General features: G+C 47.1%; 1 protein-coding gene across 4 annotated transcripts in view; it reads left to right on the top strand.

Moving 5' to 3' along the window:
• Positions 1-16,232, top strand: part of PI4KA (phosphatidylinositol 4-kinase alpha) — a 94,947-nt gene that overhangs the window by 19,531 nt on the left and 59,184 nt on the right. For 3 of the 4 annotated variants that reach the window (XM_060028499.1, XM_060028497.1, XM_060028498.2), the window contains exons 2-8: positions 2,765-2,881; positions 5,786-5,879; positions 8,428-8,516; positions 10,802-10,874; positions 11,409-11,668; positions 12,146-12,212; positions 14,807-14,955. In XM_060028499.1, coding sequence (XP_059884482.1) covers positions 2,765-2,881; positions 5,786-5,879; positions 8,428-8,516; positions 10,802-10,874; positions 11,409-11,668; positions 12,146-12,212; positions 14,807-14,955 — 849 coding nt within the window. Of the gene's footprint in view, positions 1-2,764; positions 2,882-5,785; positions 5,880-8,427; positions 8,517-10,801; positions 10,875-11,408; positions 11,669-12,145; positions 12,213-14,806; positions 14,956-16,232 lie in introns of those variants that run through there. The other variant, XM_060028500.1, reaches the window with a different exon arrangement.

The following is a 16,232-nucleotide window of genomic DNA, read 5'->3' as shown; positions in this document are numbered from 1 at the left end:
AGATGGGCGTTGTCTCCCTCGATGTGTACATTCCAAAGAGATGGCTCCCCAGGTCCTCGAGAAAGACATTCCTAAGTCATAAAGCTCGCAAAGTGCCAATCTAGTCTTCAAAAGAATTTATGCACCGTTCCAAGAAATGAGGAAATCCTTCCTTTGGCAAGTTTTCTAGTGTGAGTTCTCAAAGAAAGAGAAGGAGAGGGACAACTCTTCCCTTACTTTCAACCGGGAGAATTAACGCCTCTTACATGACCTCATCTCTGGTCCTCACCCGGGTTGTCTTTCCCCCTCTGGAACGAGGGCAGGGCCTGGTCCGAGGTTCACGGGCGGCACCTCCCGCAAGTAGTGCCCAGTGAACAGTGAGTGAATGAGTTATAAGCGTCCTACTTCCATCGACCCTCATAGGAGCCATTTGAAGGCCGTTACTGTTGCACAGTGGTGTGAACTATGCCCACCACTTGCCGTGGAGCGAGTCCTGAGCCCAGGTGAGGGCTCTGCCTCCGTACCTGGCCCCACGGAGACGCTGTATAGACGAGAAGCTGAGGCTCGATGTGCCGCCTGGTGACTCTGGGTCTAACTCCAAAGTCCAAATGTATTTCACTTCCACAGAAAAATACAGCATGATCCTTACCCTGCCTCCCCAAAAGCCTCCAGGGACAGAGGACAGGACTGAGAGCACGAGCATATAAAATCTTAGACTTGTCTGTGTTGCCATGTGGGACTGTTGAAGGGTCATCTTTTCTGTACAGTTACAGCTTTTCCATATTTAGTAATGAGGTTGGGCCAGTCCTGTCACGTTTCTGAGTCTCACTTTGTCCTCCAGCCTTGGGGTCCCCTCCCCAGGTCTGTGTTGCCTGGGGTGGGGCCTGTGGGAGTGCTTCCACAGGCCTCGGGTCAGTGGCGGCTCAAGGGTCAGCTCTGGATCTCAATGGCTCCTTCTCATGTAATCCACCTTGTGGTGGATTTCTTATTTGCAGGCGTGTTTCTTTAGAGACTTGACTGTCTTGTTATGTGAGTGTGAGTCTCTGCAACGATCGCTTTACCATGCTTGGTCTGCAGCTCCTTCATGTTTTATTTCCCCTGATCATGAAGCATGTTCTCCCAGTGACGAGGGGGAAGTTCGACTTCCATTCCTCGCTTGCCCGTTGCTGTGTGCTCTTTTGCCTAAGCATTTAATCACACAAGCATGGATTCCCCCTCATGTGTATATATTTTTATTTTAACCTACTGGATGTTTTTTCTGATTACACAAGAAATATTTTCCTTTAGAACATATTTTGGCAAATATAAAAAAGCATGAAGAAGAAATGTCTCACCTCTGGTCATCCTATCTGTCAAAACTGTTAACACTTTGAATATATATATGTAGATATACACACACACATATATATATACACACACATATATATATACACACACACATATATACACATATGCAAATATGTATATCTTGGGCCACGCTTCATGGCTTGCAGGATCTTAGTTCCCCGACCAGGGATTGAACCCGGGCCACGACAGTGAAAGTGCTGAGTCCTAACCACTGGACCGCCAGGGAACTCCCTGATGTATTTTCTTCCAGCATTTTTTCTGTGTGTAATTCAGACCATTCCTTTCGTGAGCTTATAGAACATTTAGAACATTGTTCTGTGTCACTGCTTAGTCATAGAAAAATGCCATTTTTAACGTCTAACATTAGGTTAAACTTTACAAAAGCATTGTTTTTGTAGGTCAAAAATGGTTGAATATCAGCAGTTAGGGTTTAACCTAATATTTGATCAAGTGGTTCATCATGATTATTTTCCTAATGTTAAATATTTAGATTGTTTCAGAGTTTCAATTAGTATACACAACACTGGGGTGAAAGTATTTTACATAATCTTTGCCAGTTTCAGTTTCTCCTCTTGTATTTGCCCTTTTAAAATCTGAAGGGAACAACAGCAAATTACTTTCTATAAAAAATTACAGTGGTAATTGCCTGATGCATTTTCAGGGCAAATGGCAATCGCTGGCTTCCATTTCCTTTGCTGTTAGAACATCCCACCAGACCACGTAAATGTCAGTGAGAGACTTCTCATTGGGTCCGTGGGACAGCAAGGTTAGGGCCTCCTGGTGGATCTTAAAGCTCTGTTCAGAGCTTGCTCTGGCAGAGATTTTCAAGATTGGCATCACCTGATTTCCTTTTCATAATAAATCCTGATTTTTAGTTCTTTTATGACAGACACTTACTGTTGGTTTGTTCTGATGATAATCCTAGTGTTTCTATTTATTCAGGAAATTGCTGACTGCCTGCCTGCTGCCCTCTGCCTGCCACCATGCCATGTCCAGTAACAATATATATATTGTTTATTGAGCACGTACTGTGTGCCCCGCACAGTTCTGAGTGCTTTACACACATTTAATGTTTAAAGAGCCCTAAAGGGAGGCCTTGTGACTATAGGTAGCTTACCTGTAGGTTTTCATAACCTGCTCACGGGCACCACTGGGAGGTGGGGACCCTGGACTGCCCTGACACTGAAGGGCAGACGTTAGCCATGGTGCTTTACCACCTCCGTGGACACAGCCTTTCAGCTCTTGATCCGGGTTCCTTGGAGGGGTGTGTATACCATCATTTCAAAGGCTGGAGGTGTCCTTTTTAATGACCTTTTGATTGGAAAAAAATGACTTATTTGTTGTATATATTCACTGGGCTTTTTGGTACTGGTTTATCTGAGTGTGGGTTTATATATTTTTAAGCTATGGGCTTTTTTTGTTTGGTCTCATTTTCTAGGTCCAGAAGCTGCTATGTATGTGCCCAGTCGATTTCCATGGCATCTTCCAGTTGGATGAAAGGCGGAGAGACGCGGTGATTGCATTGGGCATTTTTCTCATTGAATCTGATCTACAGGTAGGACTTGGCTAAATTAAAAGTGTTTCTGCATGCAAAAGAGGGTGCAATTAGGGTTTAAGTTTGTGCCTACTTTATACTCCTAAATCAGGCCTAGAGGAGCGCTCGCGAACCTACCTTGTGTAAGTGGTCAGCTGAGGGCGAGTGATGGGGAGGGGGCAGAACTGGTGGGAATGAGACCTCTATGGACACGTCCTCAGGAAGGTGCGGTTTTTGTTTTCGACAGAATGTTAGAGTGCTTTGTGAAGTAATCATGTACCCTCCAGAGTAGACTTGATTTTAAACCTCAGGCAAAACGCTCGGGAGCCAGACTCAGAGTAACCACTTCTTTTCCTTCCAAAAAGACAGTGTTCTTTGAGATAATTGTGACATAACAGTCTTTTTCAAAACTATGATAGATATAAATTGTTTTAGAGTACATGTTAATGTGCCTTTTAAAGGTGATTTACAAACCATTGTTGTCACTACAACAGAAAATGGCCATTTTTTAGTATTTACCAAGGCTAATTGAAGCAAATGCTCAGTCACTGGATACAGAATCTTTTATCTGTTTATTTTTATCATTGCCAAAAATCATTTTTTAAAATTCCAAGTTTAATCATCCTATGTTAAAAAAATAAAGATGTCAGCTATTTGCATTTTTATTCATCTAAAAAAGTTAGCTTGCATGTCCTGGGAATTTTACTTCAATAAGAATTAATATTTTTGACAGAGTATTTATACATTTGAAAAAAAATAAGCATTTTAATTTTAGAGAAGTATTTCAAAAATTAAATAGGTTACCTGATCAAGGCCACACGAAAAACCAAGATTAGATGCATAAGCTGCATTTTAATTCTTCTTCCTATTTATTTACAAATGTGAAAATAAAGATAATCATTTTCTATTTACCAGGTCCTATTTAAATTTAAATATAAAAATAAAGGGAGGAAAATAAATTTTCAAAAAAAGAAACCTGCATAAGAAACTACTGCTATTCGAATGAGTATTACTTGAAACTATCTTTGGCAAACATATCACTTGCTGGATTTACCTGTGAGCCCCTAATACCTGTATTGGGTTTTTTCAGATGGCAGGGAAGAGACGAGTACAAGTTACTTTTGGTGTGGTTTGGGTTCCGGGTCAGTGGTTGGCAGGGGTGGCAGCAGCTGTCCCATGGGGCTCACAGTTGGCCTGAGCTTCCCAGGAAGCTGGAGGCCTCACGGACACCAAGGGAGGAGCCCGGTGTCTGCTGGCCCCTGCGCCTAGGGACCAGCTTTCTCGTGATCCACCTGGAGTTTGTGTTCCTTTCCTCCATCCCTGGTGGGCGCTGGCACTGGCCTCCTTTGTGCCCAGTTAGTGGGCTGCCCTGGCAGCAACCGTGGCCAGAGTAGCGGTGGTGGTGACACCATTGCAGGGTGTGTGGGGAAGAGCCTGGGCCGCTTCCTCTCTGCAGGGCCTTGGTGTGCGGCCCCTTTGGGGTCTTGTGTGTGTTAGTACACCAGTTCCCTGGGCAATTGTTGTACAGGAAAAATGGTTTTGTTTTCACTAAAGAAAGTTCTCTATTTATTTTGGTTACCTATTGTGGCATAAAAGTTACCCTAAAGTTGGTGGCTTAATTACCCCAAAGTTAGTTGGTTTTGTTTGGCAGAGGTTTTTGCTCATGAATCTGCAATTTAGCCAGAGCTCAGAAGAGCCCAGTCTCTGCTCCATTTGGTGTCATCTGGGGTGGCTCAAAGGCTGGCCCTGGAGTCACCTGAAGGCCCCTCCCCTACATGTGTGGGGTTGATCCTGGCCGCTGGCTGGACCTTCTCTGGGGCTCTTGGCCAGGGTCCCTCCATGTGCATGGCCTCCCTGTGTGGCCTGGGCTGTTATTTGTCACAGCATAGTGTCTGGGTTGCAAGAGTGCGTGTCCTGAGAAAGAGCCGGGGGAAGTGGCTCTGCCATCTCTGAGCTAGCCTGGGAAGTCAGGCTCGTTCATTCTACTTTCTACATGCAGCTATCCCTCGGCGTCTTCGGGGGATTGGCTCCGGGACCCCTTGCAGGTACCACAGTCCAAGGATGCTCCAGTCTTCCATATAAAATGGTGTAGTACTGTCGGCTCTTTGTATCCACGGACGTGGAACCCTTGGATACGGAGGTCTGACTGTACACTAGAAGCAAGTCACCAAGGCAGCTCTGTTTTCAGGGGACGCAAATTTGACTCTGCCTTTTGGTGAAAGGAGTGTGGCAGAATTTGCAACCATGTATTCAAAGCCACATTTTTTTCAGCGTTTCAGAACATCAGATAGTGTCCCCTTCTCTGGAGCACACTTGTCCTTCACGGGGGCAGCCGCATGTAGGGAGACAGCCAGGAGAGCTAGTGGTGGAAGGTTATGAACTCTATGCTGATTGGCTAGTTTGGAAACTAGATGAAAGTAATTTTTCCATTGGCTAACGTTGGCTATAAAGTCTAATGCTCAAAAAAAAAAAAAAAAAGTCTAATGCTCAATTTGAGAGGAGCAAAAGGAAACATGAAGCCGAAAATTTATGAAAGGAAGGGAAGAGCACAAGGGCCGTGAACAACAGAAAGAAGCATCACCAAGTTTGTAAGCTGCTCTCCAGTCTGGAGGATGTGGTCCTGAGGTTTGGGTTTGGGGACTTTAAACACCTGGCAGGAGGCAGTTCTGAGTGTGTGCACACGTGTCTTCTTCTGGAGGGCAGAGCCAGGCTGGACCCTGAGCAGCAGAGGGCAGGTGTCGGCCTTCCTTTTGGCTGTAGGGACGCTGCCCGCCATGTGCAGCAGGAAGGGTGCGACGCTGTGCAAACGCCCTTCTCTGAGATGATCAGGATGTGGATGTGCTTTGTTTTGGGCTCAGTCTGTGCTAAAAAGCTACCAATCGTGTACTTAATTAAATGTATTTTTTTTTTTTTTTTTTTTTTTAGCACAAAGATTCTGTGGTTCCTTACCTTCTTCGACTTCTTAAAGGTCTTCCGAAAGTGTATTGGGTAGAAGAAAGCACAGCTCGGAAAGGCAGAGGTAGTTTTGCTTAAAGTTTTCCTGAATGCGAGGAAGCATCTGTGTGTTTCCCGTCTGCGAGGATTGAATGTTTAATCACACTAACGCGGCAGTTAGGATGCTTCTAGCTGGTTCCACTCCTGTGCCTGCAGCACTAGCGCTTTCTCACGTTGCCCAGAGCCCTGGGCGGGATGAGCGGAGCTGAGCAGGACCACGGGGACCCTCAGGAACCTTTGCTTATGTCCCATTGGCTGCCCTGGGTCCCCTGCTGTCCCTGAGCTGGTCTGTTGCCTCAGATGGAGAGGCTCACCCTGCAGTGAGGTCAGTTCTCCAGATGGCCTGGTGGCTGCACAGAAAGGAGGGCTGAGATGGGAGTTTGGGACTCAACCACTATGTCCACTGTCAGTAGTTTTATCGCTTTGTCGATGTTGCTAAGTTTCCACTGAACTTTGCATCTTTGCAAATGGAATAAATTCATGTGTATTTCTTTTTAACTTGTATTTGATACTGATCTCTCTTTAAGGTCAAAGAGAAAGTTAGATAATCTTTTCTCTCTTCCCCTCCACTGCCCTCCCCTCCCTTCCTCCCTCCTTGCCTTCTTCCTCCTGTCCCTCCCGAAGTATTTACATAGGTCCCCTACATGCCAGGCATTGTGCTAAACGCTTATAACACTCATGATCTTGTAAACAGATTTCCCAAGACTCCAAAATCAGCTTGGAAGATCTCCAACATTTCAGAGTTCATGACCCATGAGACTGAAGTTTCCTTGTAATCTCTCTCTCTGAGTCCAAGGCCCCCACCTTCAGATCTAGCAGGGGGTTGGTGCCTGCAAAGAAGGCCCTTGTCCTTTCTGTTGGTGGCATGGCCTGAATTTGTCAGGTGGGCTCAGTCTGCTGGAGACTGTGCTGTCCTCATGAACATCCGCTTGTGCCTGCCCGTGTTCCTCTTGCCCTTTGGGTTTTCAGCATTTCTGGTGACTTACTGTACCTAAAGCTGACAGACCCCAAATTATTCAGGTGTCCTGGAATTTGAAAGACTACAGATTAAATAGAGCATTGCTGAAAAGTGAAACATCTGTGTCTACCATTGTTATCTAATTTGGGGAGAAGTAGAATACTAGAAAGTGTTGATCCTATTTTTCAAAACAAATATCACTTCTGTATACTTGGACTCATTCGAATGAGTTTTTTAGCATTATTTAAACATTGTTAGGGACTTTCCTGGTGGCGCAGTGGTTAAATATCTACCTGCTAATGCAGGGGACACAGGTTCAAGCCCTGGTCCGGGAAGGTCCCACATGTTGCGGAGCAGCTGGGCCCGTGCACCACAACTACTGAGCCTGTGCTCTAGAGCCCGCGAGCCAGAACTACTGAAGCCTGCATGCCTAGAGCCCGTGCTCCGCAACAAGAGAAGCCACCACAGTGAGAAGCCCACACACCACAACAAAGAGTAGCCCCCGCTCACCGCAAGTAGAGAAAGCCCACACGCAGCAATGAAGACCCAACGCAGCCAAAAATAAATAAATAAAAAATAGATAAATTTATTAAAAAAAAACATTGTTAGAGATATATAAATTTCCAATTATCGGGTAATATTTCAGTCTCCTAGTTTCTATTAAGGCAATATCATTTATGCTTTGATAAACCCCATAGCAGTAGTTCTTAAAGGGCCATCCCTGGGCCAGCAGCATCAGCACCCTGGGAACTTGTCAGAAAGGAGATTCTCAGACCCCACATTGGAGCTACTGAGTTAGGAACTCTGGGCCCGGGAGTCAGGCAGACTGCGTTTCAACAAGCCCTCCTGGTGGTCCCGGCCACGCTCAAGCTTGAGAAGGACCTAGAGCTGCATTTAAGAATCACGTGTGCGGAAGTAGACACGCAGTGGTCGTCTGCTCTGTGTGTGTGTGTCTTTGAGTCAGTGCTCAACGTTCAAAATTGGTTAAATGTTTAATAGTGATTGGACCTCCTCGGCAGCAGGTCTAAATTTCCCAAAGTGCAGAAGTGGTGCTTCACTTGTGGTCTTTTGGGTGTAGTGCTCCCTTCTTGACCTTGAGGCTCTGCTTCTGAGAATCTCTGTACTGGCAGGCTCAGTCAGGGAAGGGCTTAAAAACCTACGAGGAATAGAGCACATCTCTGGGTGCTCTTCTGAGGATTTTCTCCACCTGTCAAGAAAAAAGGAAAAAAACCATCAATTCAGTTTAAAGTGATAGTAATTGGTGTTTGACAGTTAGCCTCCATGGAACATCTCCCATAGTCTTACCAAGATTGATTTTCCAATTTTATTTAGGTCGGGAATAAAACATGGAATCTGTCATGTTGAGAGGCTCTGTAATCTCAGACTATAGATTGGCTCAGCAAACATTTCAATTTCTTGAACCAAAACATTTTATTACAAGGAAGGCAGGGGTGTTTCTCAGCGAACACCTTGGGCCCATATCTGTTCTCTGGAGGCTCATCCTGACGAGGGCGGCCTCCACTGTAAGCAGGTCCTTGGCAGCCATGTGAGAGGGAACAGCCAGATGGGGTGGCTGGTCAGTGTGATGATCTGATTCCTGTCTTTCTGCCTCCAGGCACCCTCCCAGTGGCTGAGAGCTTCAGCTTCTGCTTGGTCACTTTGCTGTCTGACGTGGCTTATAGGGACCCTTCCCTCAGGGATGAGGTAAGTGTGTGGTGACTTGGTGTGTGTTTCTTTAAGATCTGAGAGTCCCAAAGTGATGACAGGGCAAAAAAAAAAAAGTGATTGGATTGTTTATGTTGATTTATTTCATACTGTTAGTCACACACATGAGAAATGTTAAATCCTGCTTGCAGTGCTTAGTCCCCTGCGACCTCCCGAGTCTTATCTCGTTCAGCTTTTCCAATTGCCCTGTGAGGTGGCCAGCAAAAGGTCACGCGTCCTCCTGCCTCCATGCTGGGGACTGACGTTCATAGGAGAAGATTTTCTGGAAAGCTGGAGCCGTTCCTTCAAAGGCTCCAGTTTTTTTAGTTTTAGTTTATTTTGTTGGAAATGTTACTTAAATGTATTTCATATTTCTCTCCTTTTATTTATCTATTTATTTTTGGCTGCATTGGGTCTTCGTTGCTGCGAGAGGGCTTTCTCTAGTTGCAGCGAGTGGGGGCTACTCTTCATTGTGGTGCATGGGCTTTTCATTATGGTGGCTTCTCTTGTTTCGGAGCATGGGCTCTAGGCGCATGGGCTTCAGTAGTTGCAGCACACGGGCTCAGTAGTTGTGGCTTGTGGACTCTAGAGCGTGGGCTTAGTAGTTGTGGCACACAGGCCTAGTAGCTCCACAGCATGTGAGATCTTCCCGGACCAAGGCTCAAACCTGTGTCTCCTGCTTTGGCAGGAGGATTCTTTTTTTTTTTTTTTTTTTTTTTAGAAGGAAGGTTTTCTTTATTTTTTTTTTTTGCGGTACGCGGGCCTCTCACTCTGGTGGCCTCTCCCGTTGCGGAGCACAGGCTCCGGACGCGCAGGCTTAGCGGCCACGGCTCACGGGCCCAGCTGCTCCGCGGCATGTGGGATCTTCCTGGACTGGGCACGAACCCGTGTCCCCTGCATCGGCAGGCGGACTCTCAACCACTGCACCACCCGGGAAGCCCTGGCAGGCGGATTCTTAACCACTGCGCCACCAGAAAAGCCCCCCTGTATCTTTTTTAATTTTTAAAATCTCTTTCCTTACTATCACATTGTAAATTCTGTGTCCCTATTTCTGCCATTATGTTGGTCTCCACCCTTCTTTCTTAGTTTAGGTTCTTTATTTACTTGTGGGTTGGCTAAAGAGATAACTAGATACGTTAGAATCACATATTATTTAAAAAGCTAACAGGGCTTTTCTATCAGTAACACCTATTGAAATAGGTCACCACAGAAGATGGTGGCATAACTTTAATACGTGAAATGGACGAAACATTGCTTTCCAGGTCCTCACTGTTCCACATCATTTGACAGTAGCAAAACGTGAGCAGTTTGGTGATGAACAAGTCACCTCAGACCAACTTCATTTTTCTGCCTGGATTCCCCAAGACTGGAAGTGGGGGAGGTGAGAGGGACTCGGTCTGGGTGCTCTTCATCAGGGCCTGGACCACGCCTCTCCTGACATCCTGGGTCAGCAGTGTAGCGGAGGGCAGGGTTTGCAGAGCCACCTAAAGGACCACCCCAGGGGCACCTGGCAGGAGTCTCTGGTCGCCTGCCCCCTGCAGTGGAAGCTGAACAGCTAGGACCAGCCAGGACCGGGGATGAAAATCCTGAAAGCAAGTCAGTCTTGTCTGTAGATGATTCAGATGCCAAGCTGGGAATCGAGGACCTTCGCAGTGAACTGAAGCTTATGCCCTGAGCTTTTGTGGGGCTCAGTGACAGGCAAAAAAATACCAGCCCTGCGGGTGGAGGGGCACAGCTTGAGGCAGCATGTGTGAGAGACACTTAAGGATTTCATTTCTCTGTGAGTTCATGGAGCCAGCAGTGTGAAGGGCTGCTGGAAAGCCAGTGTCATGTCCACAGACGTCTGGGGTCCGTGCTGAGTCTGGTGATTACTCGGGGAGATCCCCAGCATCGCTGGAATAGTAGTGTGTTTTGTCTGAACACTGCAGTTGGAGATGGTTTCTTACACACTGAGCTATAGTGGAATCAGGCAGGCCATCAGCAAGGACTTGAATCATAAGGAACGGATGGAAAGAACCAGGGGTGTTGAGCTGTGAAGAGAGATTGGGGGCCTGTCACCTGTTTCCAGAGTTAGGAGGCCTGTGGACCAGCCAGAGAGGGAGGGTTCTGTCCACAGAAGGTCTGTTGCCTGACCCCTCTGCAGAGCTTCCGTGCAGGGGGTTATGGATCAGGAATGAGGTTGGACAAGAGAATGTCTAAAGTTCCCTCTAGTTCTGAATTAATTTTGTGATATTTATCTGATTTCGTTTATAAGTTTGTGTGTTATGTTTCCTTGGCTATTCCAGATTTTAGAGGCGCTTTTGCAGGTTTTGCATGTCCTTTTGGGAATGTGCCAGGCGTTGGAGATTCAAGAGAAAGGTATGTTTTCTTTTTATTGTTTGTGATTATCCTTCCCCTTGCTTTTCCCAGTCTTCAGATTTTCTGTTCTTTGCAACCAGTGTATCTGGTGGACGTGACCTTTGCTGCATGTTAGCTGAGAGCCCACGTGGGGTCATGAGCACAGGTCTGCTGCCTGAATGCTGGGCCACTTCCCCCTCTGGGGCTCGGTTTCTTCACCTGTAACATGTCTGAAAGTCATTTTTCTTCTGGTGTGAGGCTACCAATCTGCTCCCAGAAGGACTAAATGCACTGATTAAGTCCCATAAGGGAGCCTGCTCAGGTGACGTGGCTGAGGGACTGATTTGGAGGTGCTGTGCGTGGTTAAGACCTCCCACCCACAGGCCGTGTCTGCAGCCGTGGTTGAGGATGGATGGAAAATACTGCCGGTCAGTGCTTGGACTTGGCCCTGTTGCCATGGCTAGTTCTGGCCCTTGGACTTGCTGGTGGGGGGCTCTGAGATGGGTGGTCCCAGGTCCCCAGGTGGTGCTGCCACGGCTTCCCTCTGCCTTCCAGAATACCTCTGCAAGTATGCGGTCCCGTGCCTCATAGGAATCTCCCGCGCATTTGGGCGTTACAGCAACACAGAAGAGTCCCTCCTGTCCAGGCTCTTCCCCAGAGTCCCTCCTCATTCCCTCCACGTCCCCGAGGAGCTGGAAGGTGTACGGAGGCGGTCCTTCAACGACTTTCGCTCCATCCTCCCCAGCAACCTGCTGGCGGTGTGTCAGGAGGGCACCCTGAAGAGAAAGGCCAGCAGCGTGTCCAGCATCTCGCAGGTGGGGCCATGCGCCCAGACGGACAGGGGACGGGGGCTTGTTAGGTGCCCACTTGCATGTAGTTTGAGGGAACTTGGGGAACGTGAAGGATTCTCATTAGAGTTCTCTTTAATTCAAAGGTTGCCTTGTCCTTTTTAAGATTTATAAGTGAGTCATCTCCTGGGAGGTGAAGTGTTTGGGCACCAGCTCTTTTCTGAGTGCAAGACAGTTGGTGCCTGTAGAGAATATGTAATTGACTCATGGAGAAAGACAGGGACACGAAACACTGAGAATAGTCTGGCTCAGTCATCAGGTGTAGAATATATGGCTAGACACAAGAATTTAGAATTACAGTAGAGAACCTGTAGCCAGGATGGGCTTCAGCGAGGAGGTGGGGCTGAACCAGGGCTCTGGCCAGCAGAGGGAGCCTTGTCTGAGACAGATCTGACTGAGGTCTGACTGGCCTTTCTTATCTGTGCGTGTGGTTGTGTGTTTCAGGTCAGCCCTGAACGAGGGGTGCCCCCTCCCAGCTCCCCTGGAGGATCCACCTTTCACTACTTCGAAGGTGGGCTTCGCCTTTCTGCTGACCGAGCCCCCAGGCACTGCTGTTGTGCATCTTGAGTGTCAAGCTTTTAGAAAGCATTTATTTTCTATTTTTGATTAAACTTCTTAAACTTGAATCTAAAAATATTTCAAACATAGAGAAAAGTGCAGACAATAATATACAGGACCCCAAATGCCTGCCATCTGAATCTTAGTACATTAACCTGTGAAAGCACTGCTTTTCAGGTGGAAATACTAGCAGTGGGTCCTTCTTTTGTTTCTTGTTGTTTAAGGTCATTAAGTGTGTGGATAACATTAAAGAACATAGTAATGAGACTGCATGTAATCCCTTATGTTTAATGAGTAATACTTTCTGTAGAGCTTTGCTGTTCACAAAGGACTTTCAGGTAATTTACTGAATTTGATTCGTGTGGCAGCTCTGTGCAGTGTCAGACACTTGTTACAATAGCCTTCACCTTCTCCTCGAAGGAAGTAAGATGCAGATTGTGGGGAGGAAGTGGGGAAACAAGACCTCCACACCTCATGGCACCATCCGTTCCATTATCAGTGCCACCCCTGCATAAATCCCAAATCTTACACCTGTAGTTCCTGCAGCTCTGCCTTTTGCCTCCTTTTGTGTCCACCACGCACTGGGTCAGCCACGCAGGATGTCATCCTCATGTCGTGGTGTGTGTCCGGGTCACAGACTTCTTGCCTTCTCTTATGACTATCATTATTTTTTACAATAAACTGTTATGTCCTTAAGGTGAACGACATGATGGTTTGATATACATAAATGTGGTGAGGTGGTTACTGCAGTCAAGCCATTAACTATACATCTCCTCACATAGTCACCATTGTGTGTGTGCGTGTGTGGTTAGAGCACCTCCTTTCTCAGCGCATTTCTAGCATCCAGCACGGTGTAATTAGCTCTCTGGACTCAGCCCACATAACGGTCATCTCCCCATTTCCCCACCTCCCGCCCCAGTCACCACACTCTCTGCTCCCATGTCTTTGAGTTTTTTAGATTCCACATATAAGTGAGATTGTGCAGTTTTTTTCTTTCTGTAACTGGCTTACTTCACTCAGCATAATGCCCTCCAGGAATATTATTCAGCCTTAGGAAAGGAGATCCTGCCATTTGTGACAACGTGGATGAACCTGTATGTGATGCTGAGTGAGATAAGCCGGTCACACGGGTGCATATATAATGGAAAACACATGGAGCATGTGTGTTCATGCACACTGTACATATACATGTTTTATGTAGTTTTCACACACATTTCATGCGCGCACACACACACCCTTCCCACCTTCTCCCCACCTGTTCCCTTTAATTTGGCCTCACCCCACCCCCCGTCCAGCCCCCTCTGTGGCTTCACCATGTTGGCCTCCAGCGTCTCAGCTCCTCTCAGTATTGTTGCCCCCGCTCTGTTGTAAGCTGCCTCCTGCTGTCATGGCTCTTAACCTGTAAAAAGGTGTAATTCTTTTTTTGTTGTTGTTCTCACATGTCTGGGTGGAAAATATTAGGACATGATTCTACCTAAGCTTTGACCTGAAACACCCCAGTGAGAGGCAACTCTCCCCAAGGATTTGCAATCCAGCTTTTACTTCTTTTTTTAATTGAAATATAGTTGATTTATAATGTTGTATTAGTTTCTGATATATAGCACAGTGATTCAGTTATACATATATATTATATTTTTTTTCAGATTCTTTTCCATTATGGTTTATTACAGGATATTGACTGTAGTTCCCTGTGTTATTCAGTAGGACCTTGTTGTTTACCTATCTCACATAGAGTTATTTGTATCTGCTGCTCCCAAATTCCTAATTTATCCCTCCCCCACCCCCTTTCCCCTTTAGTAACTGTAAGCTTGTTTTCTATGTCTGTGAGTCTGTTTCTGTTTTGTGAATAAGTTCATTTGTGTCATGTTTTTTAGACTCCACATATAAGTGGTATCATAACGATATTTGTCTTTCTCTGTCTGACTTACTTCACTTAGTAACTTAGTATGATGATCTGTAGGTCCATCCATGTTGCTGCAAATGGCATTATTTCATTCTTTTTTATGGCTAAGTAGTATTCCATTGTATATATACGTACCACATCTTTTTTTTTTTTTTTTTTTTTTTTTTTTTTGCGGTACGCGGGCCTCTCACTGTTGTGGCCTCTACTGTTGCGGAGCACAGGCTCCAGACGTGCAGGCTCAGCGGCCATGGCTCACGGGCCCAGCCGCTCCGCGGCATGTGGGATCTTCCTGGACCGGGGCACGAACCCGTGTCCCCTGCATCGGCAGGCAGACTCTCAACCACTGCGCCACCAGGGAAGCCCCCACGTCTTCTTTATCCATTCATGTGTCAATGGACGTTTAGGTTGTTTCCATGTCTTAGCTATTGTGTATAGTGCTGCTATGAACGTTGGGGTGCATGTATCTTTTGTATTAGAATTTTCTCTGGATATATGCCCAGGAGTGGGATTGCTGAATCATATCAGCCTTTACTTCACATGGAATTTGAGTGTAAACAAAAGCAAAATCGATACCGTTGTTGGTTCTTGAGGGAGTATCTGGGTCTCATACTCCCACGACTGACTTTCTGGTTTTGCCCCATCAGCCTCTTACTTGCCTGATGGGAGTGCCCTGGAGCCCGACTACTACTTCTCCACCATCAGCTCCAGCTTCTCCGTTTCTCCTCTTTTCAATGGCATCACTTACAAGGAGTTCAGTATTCCCCTGGAGATGCTCCGGGAACTCGTAAACCTGGTAAGCATAGCCTTGATGGATAGATGGACCACGGGTATATCAACCAGTGGAATTGCTAGTTGTGTCAGCCTATATTTCACAGCACAGCTTGGTAGTCACAGTTTTCAGATTAAAGAGGGAAAGAGGGTCACATCCTCGGAGTTGCTGTGCGGCATGTTCTCATTTGTCCCTGCAGCCGCCACGTGGGGCGTGGCCATGCGTCCCCTTGTTAGAGGTGAGGAAGTTGGTGTCAAGTACTTTAAGGGCTAAGGGCAGGGCCCAGGCTCAGGCTGTGGTCCGACCCCAAGCCCACCTGCTCTTGCACTTGACCCAGCTCAGGGGCTGCTCTGTTTGGAGTAATACAGAGCTAATGTTTCCTGTCTGGGGACCTCTGTGTGATCTTTGCAGTCACATCAGAGATGCCATTGTCTGAGTCCTGGAGTGGCTGGGCCTGTGACCCACCCCTGAAGTTGCCATGCTTGTACCAGGGTGCTGCATGGTGGATTTGGGTGGGCCAGGACAGACTCCAAAGACAGGGCTTTCTGCTTTGGAACGAATGAGAGAGAAGAAGAAGGTCGGGGTGAGGCGGGGGCCGGGGACGTGGCGCTTGCCTGTGAGGAGTGTGAACAGAAATGGCCCAGAGGTGGTGGCTACGGGTGGAGAAGTAAGAAGATGACCCAGTGTCGGCGGGCAGGGTGGAGCCAGGGTGAGCTGCTTAGTAGCCGGCTGTCCTGAGACCCCCCAGCCGGCCATGCTGTCAGTGTCCCGACGGGACAGCAGCTCTTTAGGGTCGTGTCAAGAGATTCCAGTTGAAGGCTGGATGTCTTGGGTCGTTCAGGGGAATTTGTTTTTCAGTTTTTTTTAACTTTCAAGGTTAGGTTTTCTTCTAAACCATTTTTAAATTTCTTCTCCTGGCATGTCGTTTATCATTATCCATATGTTTTAAAAATAACCTTACAGCACTGTAGTGTGGTGGCAGTTTTCTCAGGCGGTTCTTAGTCGGCAGAACAGTTCTTCCTGTCCTGAGCACTGGTACAGAGTGGGGCCAGGGTGGGGGTGGCCAGTGCTCCTGTGAGGAATTCGCAGTGTGTGCTGCAGCGCCCAGAAGAGCCAGCGCCCTGGCCTGGGGAGGGGGCATCGTTGGCGCCTGGGGACCGGCTGTGATGGGGGTCTACCACGTCTGGGAGGGGCCTCGGGGGGGGAAAGTCAGTCTTGCCTGGAGTCTCAGCGCTTTCGCTTCCTGGAAATGGAAACCTCATGTACCCAGATTTGAGGGAGTTGGTTCCTTTTCTGTTTTT

The sequence above is a fragment of the Delphinus delphis genome, chromosome 13 (genome assembly GCF_949987515.2).
Source record: "Delphinus delphis chromosome 13, mDelDel1.2, whole genome shotgun sequence".
Taxonomy (NCBI): domain Eukaryota; kingdom Metazoa; phylum Chordata; class Mammalia; order Artiodactyla; family Delphinidae; genus Delphinus; species Delphinus delphis.
This window is presented reverse-complemented; position numbering and strand designations above follow the sequence as displayed.